Source organism: Agelaius phoeniceus, chromosome 3, assembly GCF_051311805.1.
Source record: "Agelaius phoeniceus isolate bAgePho1 chromosome 3, bAgePho1.hap1, whole genome shotgun sequence".
In the NCBI taxonomy this organism is placed as follows: domain Eukaryota; kingdom Metazoa; phylum Chordata; class Aves; order Passeriformes; family Icteridae; genus Agelaius; species Agelaius phoeniceus.
In genome coordinates, this window is record NC_135267.1 from 110,691,812 (window position 1) to 110,711,546 (window position 19,735).

General features: G+C 50.4%; 1 protein-coding gene across 2 annotated transcripts; it reads right to left on the reverse strand.

Moving 5' to 3' along the window:
- Positions 1–7: 7 nt before the first annotated feature.
- Positions 8–19,673, reverse strand: KLHDC3 (kelch domain containing 3). 2 transcript variants are annotated; one of them, XM_054629791.2, is made up of 11 exons: positions 19,393–19,673; positions 13,077–13,294; positions 10,657–10,833; positions 8,383–8,498; positions 6,975–7,046; positions 6,534–6,747; positions 6,178–6,264; positions 4,804–4,912; positions 1,301–1,374; positions 861–939; positions 8–647 (listed from the first exon to the last, which is right to left on the reverse strand). In XM_054629791.2, exons 2-11 carry the CDS (start codon positions 13,228–13,230, stop codon positions 581–583), a joined length of 1,149 nt encoding a protein of 382 aa, XP_054485766.1. In that variant the 5' UTR covers positions 13,231–13,294; positions 19,393–19,673; the 3' UTR covers positions 8–580. The 2 variants fall into 2 exon arrangements, with proteins under 2 accessions (XP_054485766.1, XP_077032273.1); XM_077176158.1 differs by lacking the exon at positions 19,393–19,673 and adding an exon at positions 19,095–19,218.
- Positions 19,674–19,735: the final 62 nt, after the last annotated feature.

Here is a 19,735-nt window from a genome sequence, read left to right on the forward strand (position 1 = left end):
ACAGAAACCACGTCTGCCTCACCATTTATAAAACTTCCCCCAGTTGCTGTTTTACAGTGGGAGCTGGGCAGTGTCCAGCTGGGCCCAGGCTCCCACACTGGGCTCAGCTTGGAGCTGGGGCCTGCCCTTTAGTGCCAGGAAGCTGTCAGTGCTGGCAGGAGCAGGTGTAGAGGTTCCTGCTCTCTTGAGGCAATGCAGAACAGTTCAGGTTGACCCTGACATCAACCCCAGGGCCATGGCTGGTGGTAAGAGTTGATTCAGGCCCTTGGAAAGTGGCCGGACACCGGACAGCACAGCTGCAGTTCCACAGGCAAAGGGAAAGGAAGCTCTAGAACCACCAGTGAGGAGAGGGGTCACAGCTGTGCTGCTGGGGCCAGACAGTTTTTCCCTCAGTGGCCAGCTCTGCCTGTCCACTTGTGCTGCCCAAAGTGTGACAAGGGCAGAGGGAGGCCTAGCTAGGGCAAGACAAACCGAGCTCACACATTCCTTGCTTGAAAGGGCTAAAAATTCATGCAGGCAGTGGAGCAAGAGGTCAGTATGTGGAGGGGTGAGGGCAGGGTGGTAGAAGGACGAGTTCTCTTCAGCCCTGGTTGGAGACAATGGGGCGGCTGATGGTGCTGTTCGTTGTCATGGCTGAGAGCTCCCATCTGTAACACACCAAGAGGATACACACTGAGAGAAAGCACAAACACAATGCCCAGGGCTAGAGCAGCTTTGCTTCATGTCAGCCTCAGCTACAGTCTCCAGCCCAGCCCACAAAGGTGCACAGTGCCCAGGGCCCTGGGCAGCCCTCAGCCAGGGCTGGAACAGCCCAAGGTCAGGGAGCACCCAGGGTGAGGTCCCAGCAAGGCACACCATACCTGATGTCGTGGGGAAGGCAGGACTGGTCCAGGCTGTACTGAATCACTGCTAGCTTACACAGCGTCTTCAGACTGGGGCCTGGGAAAAGAAAGCAGTTTAGCTACAGCAGCCTTTGACTGGACACCATGGAGGCCCCAGCATCATGCAGTCAGTGCCACAGGAAACAGGGCAGAGCCTTGCCTCAGGGACAAGACAGAGTGCACACCAGGGACAGGCTGGGGTGCTCCCACATGAGGTCTTGCATGCAGGAGTGCACAAAGCATGGCTGCACCTCTGGCTGCTCTGCCTTGAGCCAAGCACACTGGTCAGACACAGCTGTCTGGCTCCAGGACATGGCACCTACAGCCACAGAGAGCACATTTAGGTGCTTCACAGCAGGGCCTGCTCACAGGGCACCTTGTGGTAAGAGGTATAAGCTGGGCAGGAAGTGCTCACGTACTGAAGTCGAGGATGTAGAGATCTGAGTGATCCATCAGGTCAAATTCATCACCCATTCCCTCCTCCGGAGATGGGCTGCAGAAACCAAGCAGTGTGTCAGTCAGTGCCAAAATTCTTACACACCAGCTCACCAAGGGCTGAGCAAGCCCAGGAATGTCCCTGGCCTCCCTGTCCCAGGCAGGGGCCCTGTGATCCCTCCTGGCCCTCCGAAATCCCAAGGAGCACTCAAAGTCATCACATTCTCAGCTCCTTGCAGAGTAGGCAGAGCTGCACAGGAGCCAAGGAGCAGAAACCCACACTATTTCCTCTGCAGGGCATGGGAGATCTGCCTCCTTTTCATGGATGACCATGATGATTCCAGCCATGAGCCTCCCCCTCACCTCACCTGTCCATCACTCCTGTTCTCATGTAGTTAAGATCTACTGCATTTAGTTCAGCTTGGCCACTGAGATGCTGTGAGAGGAGTGTAGAGAAAGCAGCTAGAAAACATCTGCATGGCAGGGCAAGCACAGACATTTCTCAGTCTGACTGAGGAATCACTTTTGGACTCCAGCCACAGCTGGAGTGATTGTGCCAAAATGGAGATGGCATTTCAGAAGACTGTAGCTGAGCACTGAGCAATGCAGCAGTCATTTTAAACCAATTCCAATTTGCTGATACTCCCATTTGATGTTGGTCCAGGAATGCTGATGAGGAACTACAGCACTAGGCATTTCTAGTGAACAGACAGCCTCACCTATGGTTTCCTGCCACAGTGGTCTTGATGGAACAACCAAAGCACCTGAGACTGGACACTACATCTCCTTGCACAGACAGATCAGCCTGTGCTGAAACAGGGGAAAATACTCCCTTGGCTGATGGTTGTTTGGAGAATTTGAAAGGAAGGAAAAATGTTTTAAGTCCTGCTTTGGTCTGTGACAAACCAACTTGGTGTGCCCTCACCTCTTAGCTGGGACCGACCTCATGCAGTGACTCCTTGCCACAGTGTCACTTGTTTCCCCAGCCATGAGCCACTAAACTTCACACTCAAGGGACATGAGGCAGCACCTGCTCCCCCAGGTCCCCACAACCTCAGGCCAAACTGAGAGCACAGCTCACTGCTGGCACAGAAGACCTGTTGCTGATGGGACCCATCTGCCCGGATACAGGCAGGAGCCCCCTTAACTCCACCTCGTGTGCTTACCACACCACAATCTAATCTCACATCCACGTCACAGGAAACCCCAGACCATCCCTTATCTATCAAAGGAAAGCCAGCAGGCACCACGTCTGTGGCTTTAATCAGCAAAAGGAAAGTAGCAGGGTGAGCCTGGAGTTCAAGACCAGGCAACCCCCTGCAATTCCCAGGCAGCAGCGTGCAGGGCACACCTTTGCCAGCCAGAGCCCAGCAAAACTGCTCATTCCAGCTGCAAAACAACTCACCCTGCACTCATTGACAGCCCCTAATTCTCTCACTAGAGCCAGGATTCCTAAGCCTTGTCAGGGAAAACACAGTCTCAAGCCAAATCTGGATCAGCATCTCTTCAGCTGAACTGTTTCATAGCATTCCTTCTCCCCCCACTTCTTCCTTGTGGATGGTCTCTGCACACTGAATTGCTGGTGGGCTTGGGAAGAAACCAGACCAGAGCCACAACTGTGACACAGCTAATGGGAACACCAAGCTTCCTGGTCCCTTAAACGGGACACAAGTGAGGGATTGCTCCTGGCCACAGTGAGGGACCACAGCTGGGGCAAAAAGACCAAGCTCTGGCCAGGACTACCAAAGAAACAAAGCTTCTGGATGCCATAGGAGCAAGCAGCCTGCAGAAGCGCCTCTTCAGCAGGATGTGTGAATCCTGGAAAGGCAGACACAAAGGGATTTTGCTGCCCATCCCCCAGTGCTGTTCCCTAGAAAGCTGAGCCTGCCGGCTCATCCTCTGAGAATCCCTGCAGGACAGCCCCAAGCCCTCCCCCTTCCCAGCCAGGGGAGCACAGGTCAGCAGGCAGACCACTGGGAGTTCTCCATTACAACGACTTCCTGGAAAACTTCTTATCTCGCCAGGCAGCTCCAGAATACACCTGATAACTGTTACAGGAAGCGAGCATGGCCCACCCCCACCTCCCACTTCCCCAAGACCCTCCCTCCAGCTCAAGCAGGCTGCATTCCTGGCTGCCAGCAGCTCTTCCCAGCCCACACTAGTGCTGATGAATGTGCCTGTATTGGGGTTGAGCCTGACCTAAGAAAGAAGCTGAATTCTGAAGTGGTTCATGGAGAAGACAAGGCACTGCTGCATTGCCTGGCAAGGGTGAACCAAACTCCAAAAAGCTGGTGTCAAATTTGTTGTGGTTTGCTAGCATTTCCCAGGAGTGCCAAGGCTTAACATCAAAGTTCAGCTGCTGCTGCTGCTGCAACACAAATCCACACAGCACAGCATCTGGGACCACCCAAAACTCCCATAAAGCCCTACCAAGCCCTACCTTCTGCTGCACTGAGCAGCAGCCAGTATCTTTTGAGGAGACTGGATAAACTCAACACCTCTGCATACCTCACCTGCACTGAGCACTCCCTCCAAGTCACATGGACATCCTACAGCACACTCCCCCTTCACCCCATCACACACTGGTATGGTCAGGTCACCCTTGGTTCTGTGCCCCAAGTTTGCTTCAGAAACATCCCCAAAAAGATACTGTCAAGATCCCAGGGAGAGCCCCAAAGCTTTCCCAACCATGTGGAGAGCTGAAAGCATTTAAGATGTCTCTGCAAGGTAGACACTGGCAAGCAGGACTCTGCTCCAGAGCTGCAATTTGTCACTCCAGACAGCATAGAGTGTGTCCTGGTGATAGGCCACTTCCTTTCTTTTAGCAGCTGTTAAGGCTCTTGGCCACATCCAGCTGCCCTGCACCCTGACAGTATCACTTGCAGTGTTTGACAGCTAAATCCATAACACCAGGTCCCTGTTGTGAATGGGAACGTTGCTAAGGAACACTGGCGCAGAAGGCAACATTGTCTTATCATGTGTGTAGGCTCCTCAAACAGCTCCCAGCTGAGCTGACATCCCACTGCAGCTTGGCAGCAGAACCCACACTTGCCAATGGAAGAAAGAAGCTCTGGTGGGAAAAGCAGGGCAGCATGTAGGTGAAGATAAGTCAGTTTGAGGTCTGCTCTGGCACAGCAGACTGAGATACGTGTCCTTCTGACAGCAGGATCTCCTCTCTTATCCCCACAACCTCTTTACCAGAAAGCTTGAGCACTGCACAGCCCCTCCTGAGCAGCCTGTTACACCCTTCTGTCTCTACATGTACAAGATGGCTTGTCACCAGATGCTTCACAAGCTTACATGACACCTTCAATCTCTTCCACGGCCTTTTTTCAGGGGACCCTGATGTACAGGATTACCTACACGTGTCAGATAGGCTGACACTTGCCACGTGCCTCTGAAGTCCATCTGATGGGTCAGAGTGTGAAGGGACACTGTGCTGAAGGGACTGGCAAAGCCTCTCGAGGAGCCACCTCCCACAACTCACCTGGTACCTCCAAAGAGGATGATTCTGTCCCCCACTCTGCAGCAGCACTGCCGGCGCCGAGGACACGGCCCTTTCCCCTTGGGCTCAATCTTCCTCCAAGAAAGAGAAACTAACAGGAGGAAAAGAGTGCATCAGCTTGTCACAAGAGCCTGGCCAAGACCAGCTATAAGCAGGTTATGAATTTAAACAGATCACAGGAAAAGCAGAGGCCCACTACCCCACAGACATCAGCCAGCCAATATCCAGCCTCCCCCCTGACCTCCTCATTAATGGCTAATCATGCACTCCCATGAGGCTGTTCCTGAAGTGCCACTGAGATGCCAGTCACAGTCCTGGAGCTCTGCCTGCTGAGACAGGATTTGCAGGTCATATCATAGAATGGTTTGGCTTGGAAGGGACCCTAAAGACCATTTTGTCCCAACCCCCTGCCATGGGCAGGGACACCTTGCACTAAACCAGGTTGCTCAGGGCCTCATCAAGGCCTTTCACTGGCAAAGCCTGAGCACCAGGACCCACAGACTGCCATGGCAGCGGGTCCGACATCACAGGGAGCTGTAGTGGGCAGAGCTGCAGGGACAGACAGGCAGTCTCCCTTCCCTAGAGCCTGCTGCGGTCGGGATTTGGAGGAGGAAGATGCAGGAACCAGCTCCATCTGCTGGCAGGCTGCGATCGCAGAGCACTCGGGCAGAGGTGCATCAGCCGCTGGGATAGCGCGGCTGCGGAAGGAGGGCGTGGAGAACTGGACCAGGTGGAGACAGCAGCCTTTGTTCTTGCTGCTCTCTGCGGCAAGGATGCTCGGGGGCGACAAAGCACAGGACTGAAACCTGCAGGAGCTCTCTTACCAGCTCACAATCAGCTTGGGGAGCAGCTGGTTGGCTGCTCTCAGGTAACTTTACTGTGCAAAGCAATTAGCAAACAAGCTGAGTCTGAACAGTGAAACGTGCCTGAGGACCCCAAAGCAGCTCCCAGCTGAGTGATATTCAGGGTACCAGCTGAAAAACCACCCCTTCTGCAGCACAGTTTGAGCTGGTGATCCTGCAGCTCAAGTTGAATGGTTTCTCCAGCTATAGTCTCTCTCTTCCCTAAAATATATTTCTTCCCCATATCTTCTCTTCTGTCAGTACTTTTGCATATTTAAGAACAAGACAAAGTTTTTCCAATGAAATATGTCTTTCAGCAATACCTCATCTTCTATTTTATAACTGAGATCTGGAAACATCCCAAGGAGGAACAGGCACAGTAGCGAGTTGCTGTCAGAAGAGCCCAGAGCCATTCCCCTCCAAGCAGTACTCCTTGGACAGAATGTTTCCCTGAGCACTCACATGCCTGAGGGCCTGGAGCACTATCACTGCAGCAAGTTAAAAGCATAAATACCTGGATTGAATTTCCAGAGGTCATGGAAGTGTCTGTTCAGGCGTGCATTGTAGCCACCAAATACATATAGTTCCCCGTTGTAGCTGACTGTAGGGAGTAAGCACAGACATCAGAGAGCCACCCAGCAGGTCCCTGACCCAACACCATACACAAAGCAATGTGGTGCTGGCTGTCCACCTCTCCTTACATCACCTTCATGTGCAGTGTGGAGTGCAAGGCTTTTTGGTGGGCAGCAGCTTTCCACAGAAACTGGGCTTTGTGCAACCCTTTCTAACCCACAGCCCCACCCAGCAGAGCAGACACCCCTTCTAAGAGAGGCAGAAACTTCCCTCCACCCTCAGCAGAACCCCACTCACAGGCTGAATGGCTCCTCCTGCCCTCGGGGAGCACAGGGGTGTGAGGGGAGTCCAGCCAGGAGTTGGTTTCTGTATCAAACACTTTAATTCGGTTACAGTAGATCTCGTTGTTAGAGTGAAATGGCCCAAACCGATCAGCTCTGCCACCAAACACGTACATCTTTGTTCCAATGATGGTAGCTGAATGAAAGTCTCTCCAGCGAGCTGGAGTACCCTGAAGGACAGAGTAGAAAATAAAGACAAAAGAAAGAGTGCAGATTAGCCAGGGAAATAACACATCTTGATGGGGAAGTTGGGTGGCTGCCTTCTCCTGGAGAACTTCCCATCCTGTAGATCCCAGCCACATCAGCCAGAAGCTGTGAGACAAGTGTGGGCAGCTACCCCAGAGAATAGCAGATGCAAAACTTCCTCCACAAACCAGAGGCAAAAACAGACACTGACCTTGGCAGAGATTAAGGTCCATGTCATGTTTGTGGTGTCCAATTTATGGATATCATTTGAAAAGCAGTCAGCCTGGAAGACACATAAGCGGCTTGGTCACAAAGGGACTGAGAAGCCTGGTCACATCCAACCCCAGAAAGGATGCTGCCCTGCAGACCTGGAGCATCCCTTTGGATTCAGTACTTCCTAAGAAACAAGGTGCTTGCTCAGGCAGCACTTATCACTTAACAAGAGGAAAGCAAAGCCTGTTTCTTCCCAAAGGTGTTCTGTCTCTTCCTGCAGCTTTCCCATTTATTTGGTGCTCAGTTGCTCCCCCAAAGGCTGTCCTGCACACAATACATTCATGGCAGGAGCCTGCCTCCTCTCCGTGTAGCAGCAGATAAAAGAAGCATTAGCAGGACAGTCAGAGCGGCTCTGCTAAGGCTGCCTAAGGAGATGCAGAAGCCAAGATTACTTCTGGGAAGCTGAACATCCAGGAGCAAATACACTCCAGGTTCTGAGGCCCCACAAAACCCATCTGCAGCTGGCTGCCTGGAGGAGACTGCATTCACACAAACAATGTGGACTCCTGCTCCTCCAGGCAAGGTAGAGAGCAGCAAGACAAGCCAGAGGTTTATTTGGTCTTGGTTAAAAAAAAGGACATCTGAACCCCTCCTGCTGCTGTAAACAATATAAGGGATTTGGCCTGCTACCACCCTCAGAAAAGGAATGGAATAACCCAGAGGCTTCTGTAACAGGGCCCCTACTTTCTTCCAAACAAACAGATGTGACTTTGCACATCTGTTCTGGAATCTGGTGATAATTTTTATTTACCCACTTTTTAAGATTACATCATGAGGATTTGCTAAAAAGAGCATTAGGTACACTGACAGCTATTACAGGATGAACTTTGGCTCAAGGTATTCCTAATGGGAAGGCAACCAAATGTTTGCTGAAAGGGATCAACAAGATGTCAGAGCACGTGGAGACTGCAGGGAACATACACCAGACTAGGACAAAACCTCACAGCAACACTGCACAAAGTGATTTTTCTGGCTCACTTCTGAGCCAAATTAAAATAAATCTAGATCAATATATACTTATTAAAAATGCTGTGATCCACATTTGAATATCTACATTTGGCTGAGAAATTAGCCAGGAAAAAAAATTAAATTTTTACCTCTTTGTGGTAAATATGTTTTGTGAAATTTAAAAGAAATCCCACACTTTTTTTGACTTGTTTTCCAACCATCTTCTCCACAAAGCAATTAGCATAACCTGGGTACTAATGCCATAACTTTGCTAAGTTACAAAATGACAGTGACTTGGAATACAAACACACCCCCGTGTCCTGCCTCTATCAGTGTCCTGGGTATCAACACCCTCTTTCCCAAGGGCTCACCAATTAACAGTAACAGAGACTACTCACCAGCTGTTCATAGCCTCCAAAGATAAACATGCTCTTTGCCAGGACACAAGCTGAGTGCCCATCCCTTGCCCCTGGGACCATTCCAGACACCTTTGGTGTGAACCACTTGTGTGTGTCTGAAACAAAACAAGAGGCAATGCTGAGAAAGCACAGTAGGAGTTGGGGTGGGATAGTTCTATTACTACTGTTCTTAAATTTCTAAGGCAAAAATAATTCTTGCTTTCTCACACAGCACCTGCTCTGCCAGAGAGGCTGCAAGCTTCTTTGGGCAAGGCTACCTGCCTGAGCCCCCACAGAGGGACACAGTGGCAGAAGCCTCAGCCTCTTGGCAGGGCCACTGAGTGCCAGACCTGACAAAGAGCTCACATTTTAAGTGTGAGTAGTACAGCAGGGCTTGAACAATGTTACTTTTACAGAATCTCTTGCAGAGTGTACTTGTGAGTCACTTATCAACTCTCCACTCACACTTTCTATTACAATGAAGCAATAATGCTAAGTGGCACAACTGACCTCAAGGCGTGGAGATGCTCAGTAACTGAGCATGACTGAGGAAAAACAGCTCTCAAACCCAGATACAAATCACTTAATCACAAGTTCTCCATGTTAGCTGTTGTGCATATCTCCACCTCTGCAGTGCAGCTCTCCCTGTCTAATCTGCTCCGCTTGTTACATTCTCATCCCCTCTTGCTCACTTTCCACCCTTCACAATGCTCCCTGTGAGCCTGCACCAAACAGATTCAGCCCCTTAGCCTGCACACTCCAGGGGCTGGCTTGATTTAGAAGATGACTTAAATCCAGGCAGAGCTGCTCCCCATGCCAGGGCAGCACAGAGCCAAGCCAGGACTCGGTGCCAAGCGCTAACAGGCACCTGCCCCAAGAGCTCCCAGAGGCACAGATAAGCCCCGAGGCTGCAGGAGACATTCCCCCACCCTCCCTAACAGCCCTTGGCTGCCAAAAACAGTGCTTATTTCAGAGAGCCATGGAGCCAAAGCACGAGGATGACTTCCCTGAACTTGGCCTGCGGACACAAGTGTCCACCTATGCTCCAGCTGGCACCACACAAAGGGTCTTGCAAGGTCAGCAGAATCCCTGGGGAGTCTCTAGTGAGAGCTCAGGGCTATCGAGTTCCTTTTCTCCCTGGGGCTGCTTCCAAACTCAGTCACACTGTATCAGCAAAAGCTCACCCAATTGCAGCATGTTAAACTAGAGATGGAAAAAACCTCAAGTTGTGATCTGCTTAACACTGCAGGGACAAAACTGCACTCAGACAGGACTTTATTTAGCCTGATGTGACTCCTGCAGTGGAACTTACACTACAGACATGGGACTGTGACTGCCAGCCTTACTTTCCAGGAATGGCAGGCCTGTGTGTACAGACAGCTGCAGAGGGTTTGGAGCAGGACTTTCTGTTAATTTTCACTTAATGCTAAAGCACTGGAGCTGCCAGGGAGACTAGGCAGGTCCCACTACAAAACCTCTGTGTAGGCAGAGCTTTACTGGTGGCTTCTCAGCTGAATGTGTCAGGGGAAGGAAGGGGGAAACCCTGTGCCATAAGCTGTAAGATATTTCCTGGTAAAGAAGAGATCCATGGACCAAGCACCAGAGCAAGCAGTTTCCTTGCAAGTTCAGCAAGACAGTTACTGGCCAGTATTTAGATGGACTTGCATCCAGAATCCAGATATACTCCTTTTCTTTCTGGACACTTGTGTCCATGCAGTTCCTGATGGTGCCTTTCCTCCAGAGGTGCTCCAGCAGTGCTATGGAGAAGCCAACCAAAAGGCTCAAGGAGTTTGTTTTTCAGGTTTATCTAACTTGACTCATGTCTCCCATGATTTTACCATCCTTTCCTGGACTACTCCTGTGCTTTATTCCTCACTCTCCTTCACACCTTCAGAAAGAAGGACCACACTGGAGAGGAACCACAATCATCAAGAGCCCAGCCCCTTCTTGCCACAATTAAGGAATACTATATCACATAGAGAGAACACTTCAGTTATAGCTACTATCAGAGAGAGCACCCAAAGCTGATAGAAAAATTAAAACCATTTTCATTATCAGAAAAGATCAGCAATCTCTGCCCAAAGGCTTTTACAGAGATGTAAGCACAATGGCCACCATACTCTACTTCCAAAACTGCTGGAACAGACAGTGACACCATTTCCTCCAGATTGTCATCGAGGGACAAGAAAACAAGCTGGGGAGCAGACTGGGGGGCAGAGAGGAGGTCTGATCAAGAACAGCTGTGCCAAGGAGCAGTGAGAAGCTGCAACTTACTGACATCGAAAGCATAGAGCACGTTGCAGGCTCCCTCCGTGTCGTTGCGGCCGCCCCAAATGTAGACGGTGTCGTCGATGAGCACTGCTGAGTGTCCATACCTCATGTAGGGCACCTCCCTCACGTGGTCTCGGCTGTTTGTCCACACTGGAGGCAACTTGATCCAGCGCAGAGACACTGGAAACACAAGTTTGAGCCCATGTCAAATGCTAAGCCTGCTGAATTGCTCACAGTTCATAACCCATCCTGGGTGGTGCTTTTCACCCCGTGACAAGGTGCAGAAGCAGTTGAGTAAACAAGAGAAAGCTGTGTCTGACCTCAAGTAGTGGCTAGTTAAGAAATACAGATGACAAAAACAGGCTCTGTTCTACAACAATTCATTGAGAAGGTTTCCACTCTGGCTCATCCTAGACTGTGAGTGAAAGATACAGCACACACACAAACAAATAGGGAAAGAAAAATGAAGAAGCACAGAGGTGACCATGAATGCAGACACTGCTTCAAGCTAGTGAGATTGCTGAAGAGACTCAAAGCTGGAAGAATGGGCAGCACAGGAATAACTCACTGCAGTAAAATGCAAGGGAACACCTGAAGGCGTCACTTGGACTTGCAGAAGCACAGTTTAAGTAAAACAACCCAGGAGTTTTGTAGGAACTGGGTTTGTTTGCTTTTGTTTTGGTTTTCAAGCTATAGATGAGGTGGCCCTCTGCCTCCTTTACCCCATCTGTTATTCAAGTTCTCCCTGCTAAGCTCACATTACTAATAGGAGTTCCTTGGGATTACAGGTTCCCCTTCCTGTGTGTCATGTCCAGCAGCAGCCAGAACAGTCAACAGGTATTACAGGGTTTAATGACAGTGCAAGAGCCACAGCAAGTGTTACACAGCCATTACACAACAGCCCCAGTCACCCTCCTTCTACCACATACAGCCTCCAGGTTTGTTTTCTACATAGAGCTGATACAAAATATAGCAGAAAACAGTCTGCAGCTCCTCTGAAATACTAACATAGGGAAAGAGAAAAGTCAGGCATCTCAAAAGGTGGGCATCGACCCGACAGGCAGAAAGGGCACTGAGGAAGCACATCCAATGCTAAAGTCAAGCTAGACTGGATGCTTCCTACCTAAAACATAGTTTTCATCTTTGGAAGACTCATTCAAAAGCTGCTATCTTGGTTTTAGCACTGCCACCTGACAATGCTAGCTGAGCAAGGGCTTGGGAAGCCACTGTCACTTCCCATGTGGTGGCTGCAGCATTCTGACACTTTAATACTTGGGAGTGGTAAGAGGGAAAGACAACACAAGAGCATTCCTTTGGGCACAGTCACTATGCTTCCCCAGAAGATTGCTGCTCCACTTGGCACGTTCTACAACATTCAGCTGTGTTGAGTATAAAAGCCCAGTCCCTCTGGACAGAGGTGAATGTCACTGTTCACAGGATCCTGAGCTACACCCCCTCTACACTGAGAGCAGGTCACCTTGGCAGCCCTCTGTAAGCAATGCTTTTATCCCTGCTGCACATCAGTCTTAAAGGAGTGAATTCACTGCATCTTACAGACAAACTAGGTTTGTCTACATGTGGGTGCTCACAGAGCATTCAGCACACTGTCCAGTCTCCAAAACTGGTCATTGGTTCTCTGTTCTTGGCTCTGTTTAGCTGGAGCCACCCAAGCATCTGTGCAGTTTTTTAATCACCTGCCTAATTACAGGGAAATGCTTAAGGGACCAGCTCAGTAACCTCTTTAGTTCAAGGAGCACTCAATCAAGAAATACAGCCTGTGCCAGCACAACCATGGCTCCAACTCAGCCTCATGACAGGTACTGGTTACCCTACACAAATGGCTCCAGTTGCAGATGCTTTTCTAAGCTATGCTGTGAATCTGCACGATAGCTGTTACCAAAAAGGGAATGCCTCCCTCCTAGCCACATGCCCCTACTGACTCCATCATGCTGGCACCAGTTGTCAGCTGCCCCCACGGGGAATCAGCTCAGATGTCTACACCTGGAATCTTTAGTGAGTGCACTGGCTCACACCATGCTCCTTCCACACTATGGGCAGCTGAACATGGACATGCTGCCATGAGGGGGGACCTGAGCCAGCTCGATATCACCTCTTTGCACCTGGCTGACTTTGTGTTTGCAGAGAACAAGGACAAACCAAACCATTGGCTATGTGACTACTTCAGTGAGTCCTTATCCTAGCAGTCACATAAACTACAGCCCCTCTTGTAGTCCTGCCCCTCAAGCTGAAAATACAAGGCTGCACAAAGAAGGAGGCTCCTACCTACTCTGATAACATTTTCTGGAAATTTAAGAGTCAGACAGCACGTCACAGGGTATAACATGTCAGGCACCAGCAGGCAAGAAAAGCAACAACTGAGCCCAGCAAGCCAAGCCCTTTGTGCCCCACGAGGACACGTTTACCTGCGTTGAACACGTGGACGTCGATCTGCCGCAGGGTCTCATAGTCCTCTCCAGAGCAGTAGCCACCGAAGGAATAGACCTTGTGGCCCACAGCCACGGCCGCGTGGTTCACCCTCCGTGGCCCCCCTTCCAAGTGCACTGCCCACCGGAGCATTCCTCCCCGCAAGCCAGGCGGTCTTCAGGGCCCCCAGTGCCACAGCCACATGCTTCCGAGGCAACTGCAAGACACAAGGCCAAAGTAACAACATCCATCCTTCCCTGAACGCCTGCTGCAAAGGTTACCTTCATGTGCCCTCATTTCACCTGCCTCCCAGCTGGAAACGTTCCTCTTGGGAAGGGGACACAGAGCAGGGCTCAGAGGAGCAAGCAGAGGTGCCCTTGAACACAAAACCCCTCAGGGTGGCTGCACAGGCAGCCCCAGCCAAACACCTTCGGCTTGGGCACGCACGCGTCACGTTCATGTCAGAGCCATTTGTCTGCATGAATGAAAACACACAGCGAGAGCCAACGGTGAAGGTGAAAAGAACAAACCCAGAGGGAAGAGCGTGCTCTTTGGATCAGTTCTGAGAAACAGCAGAGGAAAGGATTAAAAACAAAACACCCAACAAAAAAAACTCCAAAGAACCACCCCTACATAAAGCAACCAACTTCCCGTTATAGGGGTGGGTGACAACATTAGCATTTGGACTCATTGATTTGAGCACTAGGGTTCAAGCTAATTAGACACAAGAGAGCAGAAACCCCCAAATCTCTAGGTAGAAAGCTCTTTGGTAATGCTCAGAAAAGGTCTTTCCCTCCCACAGCAAACCCAGGCATAACTATGAAAATTCTGTAGCATCACATCTTGTTAAGCAACTGATAACCTTCTTTCCTCAAACAGATGGCTTAGAGAATATCATATCTTAGAACATCATATCTTAGAGCTGATTCTTGCAGAGATTCTCTTTTGGATCTAAGAACCTAGAGGAGAGTCCTGCCCAGGTGCTTCTGAAACAGCAGGCCAGTTTGATTTTTAACAGTTTTCTCCTAGCTGAAAACAGCCATTAGAAGAGATGTCAGTGTTTCAGACAGCACAAATAAAATTGTCATATTTTATTTCTTGTTTCTAGGTTATTGAAAGGTTCAGTCAGCACGCTCCCATCTCACAATCAGTTTCAGCCTTTGCAGAATCCAAAGAAATTTGGAGATGCCTTTGAACAAGGACTAAATTCCTACACATGAAATTCCTATGCTCTGCCCCATTTCATTTTGGAAAGTAGTGAATTTTGGCAAGGAGGACTTCACTCCTGTTTTAGGTTTCTGAAATAGCTGGAGGGCAGCAAGAGGGGCAGTGCTGTGCTGCTCTGCTCCAGTTGGCCACCCCCAGCCCTTCAGTCAAGTGGGATCACTGCTCACAAGGAGGACCATCAGCAGCCTGAGCACCCCAGTGCCCAGCACACCCACACACTCACATTTTATCCCCTCCTGCAGGGAGAATAAGAGAATGCCACCAACAGGGAGCTCCTGGCATGAAGCAGAGCTTAGGCTTCCAGTTTCATCCACTGACTCCATAGACAGCTCAAAACCACTCAGTAACCACTCACCTCATTCCAGAACTCTCAAATGCCATTAAAATTTGAGTAGCTTGTTTTAAAGTTATTGCTTCTTTGAGATGTTTTCATGCTCTGTAGGTGAACATTACAGTGACAGGGCACGTGTAAAGCCCAAACAGAGACCATCCTGCAGCCTTATTGCAACAGGAGTCTCTCCTGCAAACCTCCTGTTCCTGCAGCAACCACCCTAACCTAAACTGCAGTCAGTAACACACAAAGCTGCAGCAAGCTTTGCTCCAGCAGGGATGCTCCAGAAGGGCCCAGGAACACCCCCATCTTCCACAGGCCACGCTTCAATTTCAGATCTAACAGGTTTTTTTTTCCTTAAGCATTTTTTTTTTTAAGCCAGGCAGCACTCTTGCATAAGTCTTCTGCAAAGCTACAGAACAGATGAGTTTCCATGGAACCCACCAAAGGCACCTTCCAAGCTATTTTGAAGGCTTCACATATCTAAATCTGTTTCCTGCCTCAGTCACAAGTTATTCCTGAAAAATCTAACCAATATTTTCCTCATAATCTCTTCTTGTTTAAGTGATTCTGTAAAATACTCCTCAAGGAGCTTAACTGGTCTTTATCAGCACCATCAATATTTTCAACACCCTTCAGACTGAGCCCAGTCCAGGAGGACCAAGAGGATGAATCTTATTTCCAAGTTCTCTGCTTGATTCCTACTGAGGTAGAGGAGCACACCTGGCAGGCATTGCACCAAGGCCCCTGCCTTTTTTGTCAGAAAGGCTGGGAACACTCTTCCTCACCCTTGGGACTTCCCTTGAGCCAGAAGCAAGGATGTTGGTCCTGTCACTGCCACAGGAGCTGGCCACCCTGCCCCAGCAGTTCTGCTGTTCCCACCAGAAGGCAGCTCAGCCCAAGAGGTTAAACCTGGTCCACTGAGAAACAGCAGCTCCAGACCCAATCCCTGGCACTGCCAGAAAGATGCTGAGGTTGAAGCAACAATGTTGAAATGCTGTTTCCTACAATTACTGGGAAAGGTTTTCCCCAAATGAGTGCTTTCCAGGTGACTGGAGTGGTGGTGAGGGCAATGGGATGGAAGTTGGCTGTGCTTTGCCGTGGCTCTGTCCAGGGATACCCCTTTAGAGCAAACACAGAGCTCTGCCAGCACAGCCTCCTGCTGCCCCTCCTCAGAGCCAAGAAAAGCAAACACTCATCTGAACACTTCACCAAGACAGAATGACCAGAAGTGTGAAGTAATCTTTACAGGTCATGGGAAAACACAGGGTTTAACAAGCTGTCAGGGATTTTTCAAACCCAAGAGCTCTTCTCTATGCTGTAACAAAAGCACCCTCCCATCTTCCTCTTCTGCCACTGGCCACAACCCTACCCTGTAACCATCACATTTTCCTGCCATCACCAGGCATTTGTTTGCCCCTTTTCAGCCACACACAGGCCTGGCCTCCCCTCCTCCCTGCACAGCCCTGTCTCCTGAGGATGCCTCCCCTGCTCCTCTCCAAGCTTTCCATGTCCAGCTTCAGATTCTCCTTGCCTGACTTATTTACAATCGTTTCTTTAGACCCATCTTCTGTCCCAAAGCATTTTCCTCCTCTGAGCCCCCTCTGTGAACTATCTGCAAATAAGAGTTAGACACATATTTTGAGGAAAAAACTGTATTTTCTGTCCTACAACTATGGACACTGTTGAATTCCATTCAAGTTTGAGTTCCAATGCTAATTTTTATGACATAAATGAGGTCATAAATAAACCACTTTTCAGTCTCATTCCTATGAGGATTTCTTAGTAGGAGAAGTGCAGCACTTGACATTAAGCTACAGCTTAGATTTCTTTACAGATCACAGAGGACACAGCCAAGGAGAGAGGGGGAAAAAAGCAAAATTGATAAGAAACAATTTACTAACAATTTCCCCCAGTTGCACAATATTAGATTATGCAAAGTACATTCTGTGGTTTCTCATTTAGGATACCAGCAACAGTGATGTAGGCTATAAAACACAAAAATATTGATAAGACAGAGGCAAATTGTATTAGAGAACTGGGAGGGAACTGCAGGATGAGGCACACAGAATCACAGCTTCTGTTCAAGCCACCCTTGCTTCCACTGACTCACCTTAGATCCTCACTTTCACTCTCCAAAAACAAACAGATCTCTTACTTCCAACCATGCAATCTTCACAACCCCCCATTTCCCTGGTCTGCCATGATCTAGCCAGAAATACAGTAAAGCACAGAGGATGCAGAGAAATGTTGAAACCCCTGGTAGGTCCTGTCATTATGGAATAAGAGCATTTCTAAAAATGAGGACATGCTTCACTTACTGGTGAAGCACCTGATGTTGGTGATGCTGGAAATTAAGTGAGAACAGCAGTGTGCTGTTCCTCTGCCACAAAGCACCTGGAGCATTTCACTGCTAAGCCAGGGAACAATCAGATTTAATTCAGCTCTGCATTCTTCCAATACAGCACCTACAGAGAGCACTCCCCTATCTCTGGTTGTGCTGTTGCCTCAAGATGCACTCATTGCCTGCAACAACCTTCATCCCAACTGCTCCAGCTCACACCTAACAAGAGCCTAACAACACAGCATATGGACACCTGAGATCAACACAAATATCACTCAATAATCTCTCACTAGCATATCTTCCAAAACTGTTGTGCTGACTTTAGCACTGTCAGGCACAGATAGAAAAAAATCCCCAAAACAACAACAAAAAAAAACAAAACAGGTTTTAGTCAGATTTTTCACTCGTTTGTTCTATTGGCTTTAGGCTTAGTATTTTCAAACCCCACAATTAGGTATGAAAATACTTCATTCAAGATAGAAAGCTACTGAGCATCTCCAAGTACAAGTAGCCAGGTGATGATCTTAAAGCAAACCCATATATCCTTGGATCCACTTCTTTGCTCAAAGGGAGCTCCTTGGGCTCTCTCACTCCTCTATGCACACAGAAGGAAACCTAGAGCCATTTCTAAAACCTGCTCAGATGAGCCTTGCTGCATCCAATTCCCAAAGCAAAGGGGAGAAACCCAGCAGCCTGTATTTTCAAGGACTCATTCTGCCACCCCCAGAATTACAGCAGTACCCCAAGAAGAGCAGCCTACCCTGCAGAGCTGCTCCAGAGAGCAAATCCTACCGTGTGGCTGCCTCAGTCCTGTCTCCCAAAAGACAACAGCCACAAGGTTTAGTAACCCTTAAAATAGCCCAGCCAGTTCACAGCAGTCCATATAGACTGTTCTATTTCAAGCACATCCAACATACTGTTAGAGATAACATGAGAACAACCCGCTTTCTTCACTTGTGCTTGACATTTATCTAATGCTTGGAGCATTTGTGCTAAGGCAGCGTGAAACTGCAAGCTTGCACATTCAACAGCTCGGATACTCACAATGCAATTCCAGCCCCAGTAAATTAGATGGTGCTAGAACAGCCCTCGAGCTCGTGCACTGAGCCTGCTCTGGAAGCTCACATTAGCCATGGGAACCACAGACCACACTGCTCAGGCACAAATTTATCCCAGTGGTATCCCTACAGCCAGCCTCGCCATCTCCTTATTTTTCACCAAATATTTTGCTCACTTACTTTTGCCTAATATTTGGACTTATTTTTGCCTAAAGCCTACTGAGATTCTGCACCTACTCAGCTGGCTTCTATTCTTCACCTTGCTTCCCAAACCCCAGCTTCTCTATGGAGCGTGCCTAAGCTTTGGAGACACTGCTTGACTTCCCCATCAGGAATTTGTCTCAGCCTGTCAAGCTGTGTCCCCCAGGCCAAGGGCAGCCCTTGGGTTGGGAAGCAGGCTCAAGAAAGCCGAGCTGACAGCTTTACACAGGGCTACATCAGTTTGTTCCTCTGCCTCTCTGTTGCATTGACACTGATCCCCAGGCAGAGTGGTGCCCACAGGTGCCAGCCTTCCCTTCCCTCTGCCTGGCAAATGGGACTGGCATGCAGCCCCACAACAGCCACGACTGGGTGAGAGAACAAATGGTCTGAAACCACACGAGCCCACAGGACGGAGAGAGAAGGCACAGCAGAGGTCATGCCAGGGCAGAAGGGCAGCCTCCCTAACACAGACCTGTCAGAATGCTTTAAGGATGGAGAAGACCTCCAAGATCACAGATCCCAGCCATTAACCCAACACGGCCAGGCCCACCACTGACCCATGTCCTGAAAGTGCCACATTTACAATTTTTTTTAACACTTCCAGGAATGGTGATTCGACCATTTCCCTGGGCAGCCTGTTCCAACGCCAGACTACCCATTTCGTGAAGGATTTTTTCCTAATATTCAATCTAAGCCTTCCCTGGTGCAGCTTGAAGCTATTTCTCCTGACCTGCCTGTCAGTTGTTACCTGGGAGAAGAGACCGGCCCCCACCTGGCGACAATCTCCTTTCAGGCAGCTGTAGAGAGCGACAGGGTCTCCCCTGAGCTTCCTTTCCTTCAGGCTGAGCACCCTCACCTCTCTCAGCCGCTCCTCACAGGACTCACTCTCCGGACCCTTCAGCAGCTCCTCTGCCCAACTCTGGACATGCTCCAGCTCCGTTGGCCGCCGCTCCCCTCCCGAGCCCCTCCGTGCCGCCCCGCGCCCCCACCCGCCGCCCGCGGGCCCGGCCGAGGGCACCCGGGCAGGGCGGCGGCCCCGCGCCCCCGGCCCTCACGGAGGGGCTCGGCGGGGCCTACCGGCCTCCCCCAGCCCCGGCATGGCCCCGCCGGCTCCCCCCGCCCCTGCGGCCCCGGCTCCAGCCCCAGCCCCGTACCTGTGCCCGTACAAGGAGCTCCGACAGCCCCGCTCCGACAGGAGCTCCCGCCGCTCCCTGGGACTTGTAGTGCGGCGTGGCCCCGCCCGGGTCCGCGGGCGCCCCTCCCGCCCGAGCGGCGCGGCCCCGACAGGCCTTTCCGCGGCACCGGGCCCCGGCCCCCTTCAGGGGCGGCTCCCTGGGTTCCCCGCCCCGCCCGGGCCCGGCCCCAGCGCGCTGCTCCGGCCCCGGCCCAGGCCGAGATGGCGACACTCGATGGCGACGCTCGACGGCACCGGCGGCGCGTGCCGGCGGCACCGCCCACCGCGCCCGGGGCCCGCTCCGAGACTACAACACCCAGAGT

Coding starts and splice junctions, on each gene's coding strand:
- KLHDC3 (XM_054629791.2), bottom strand. CDS start 13,230: ATGCTCCGGTGGGCAGTGCACTTGGAAGGGGGGCCACGGAGGGTGAAC. Junction 6,748..6,974: donor GGACCTTAATCTCTGCCAAG/GTCAGTGTCTGT, acceptor TCTGTCCTTCAG/GGTACTCCAGCTCGCTGGAG. Junction 4,913..6,177: donor CCTCTGGAAATTCAATCCAG/GTATTTATGCTT, acceptor TCCTCCTGTTAG/TTTCTCTTTCTTGGAGGAAG.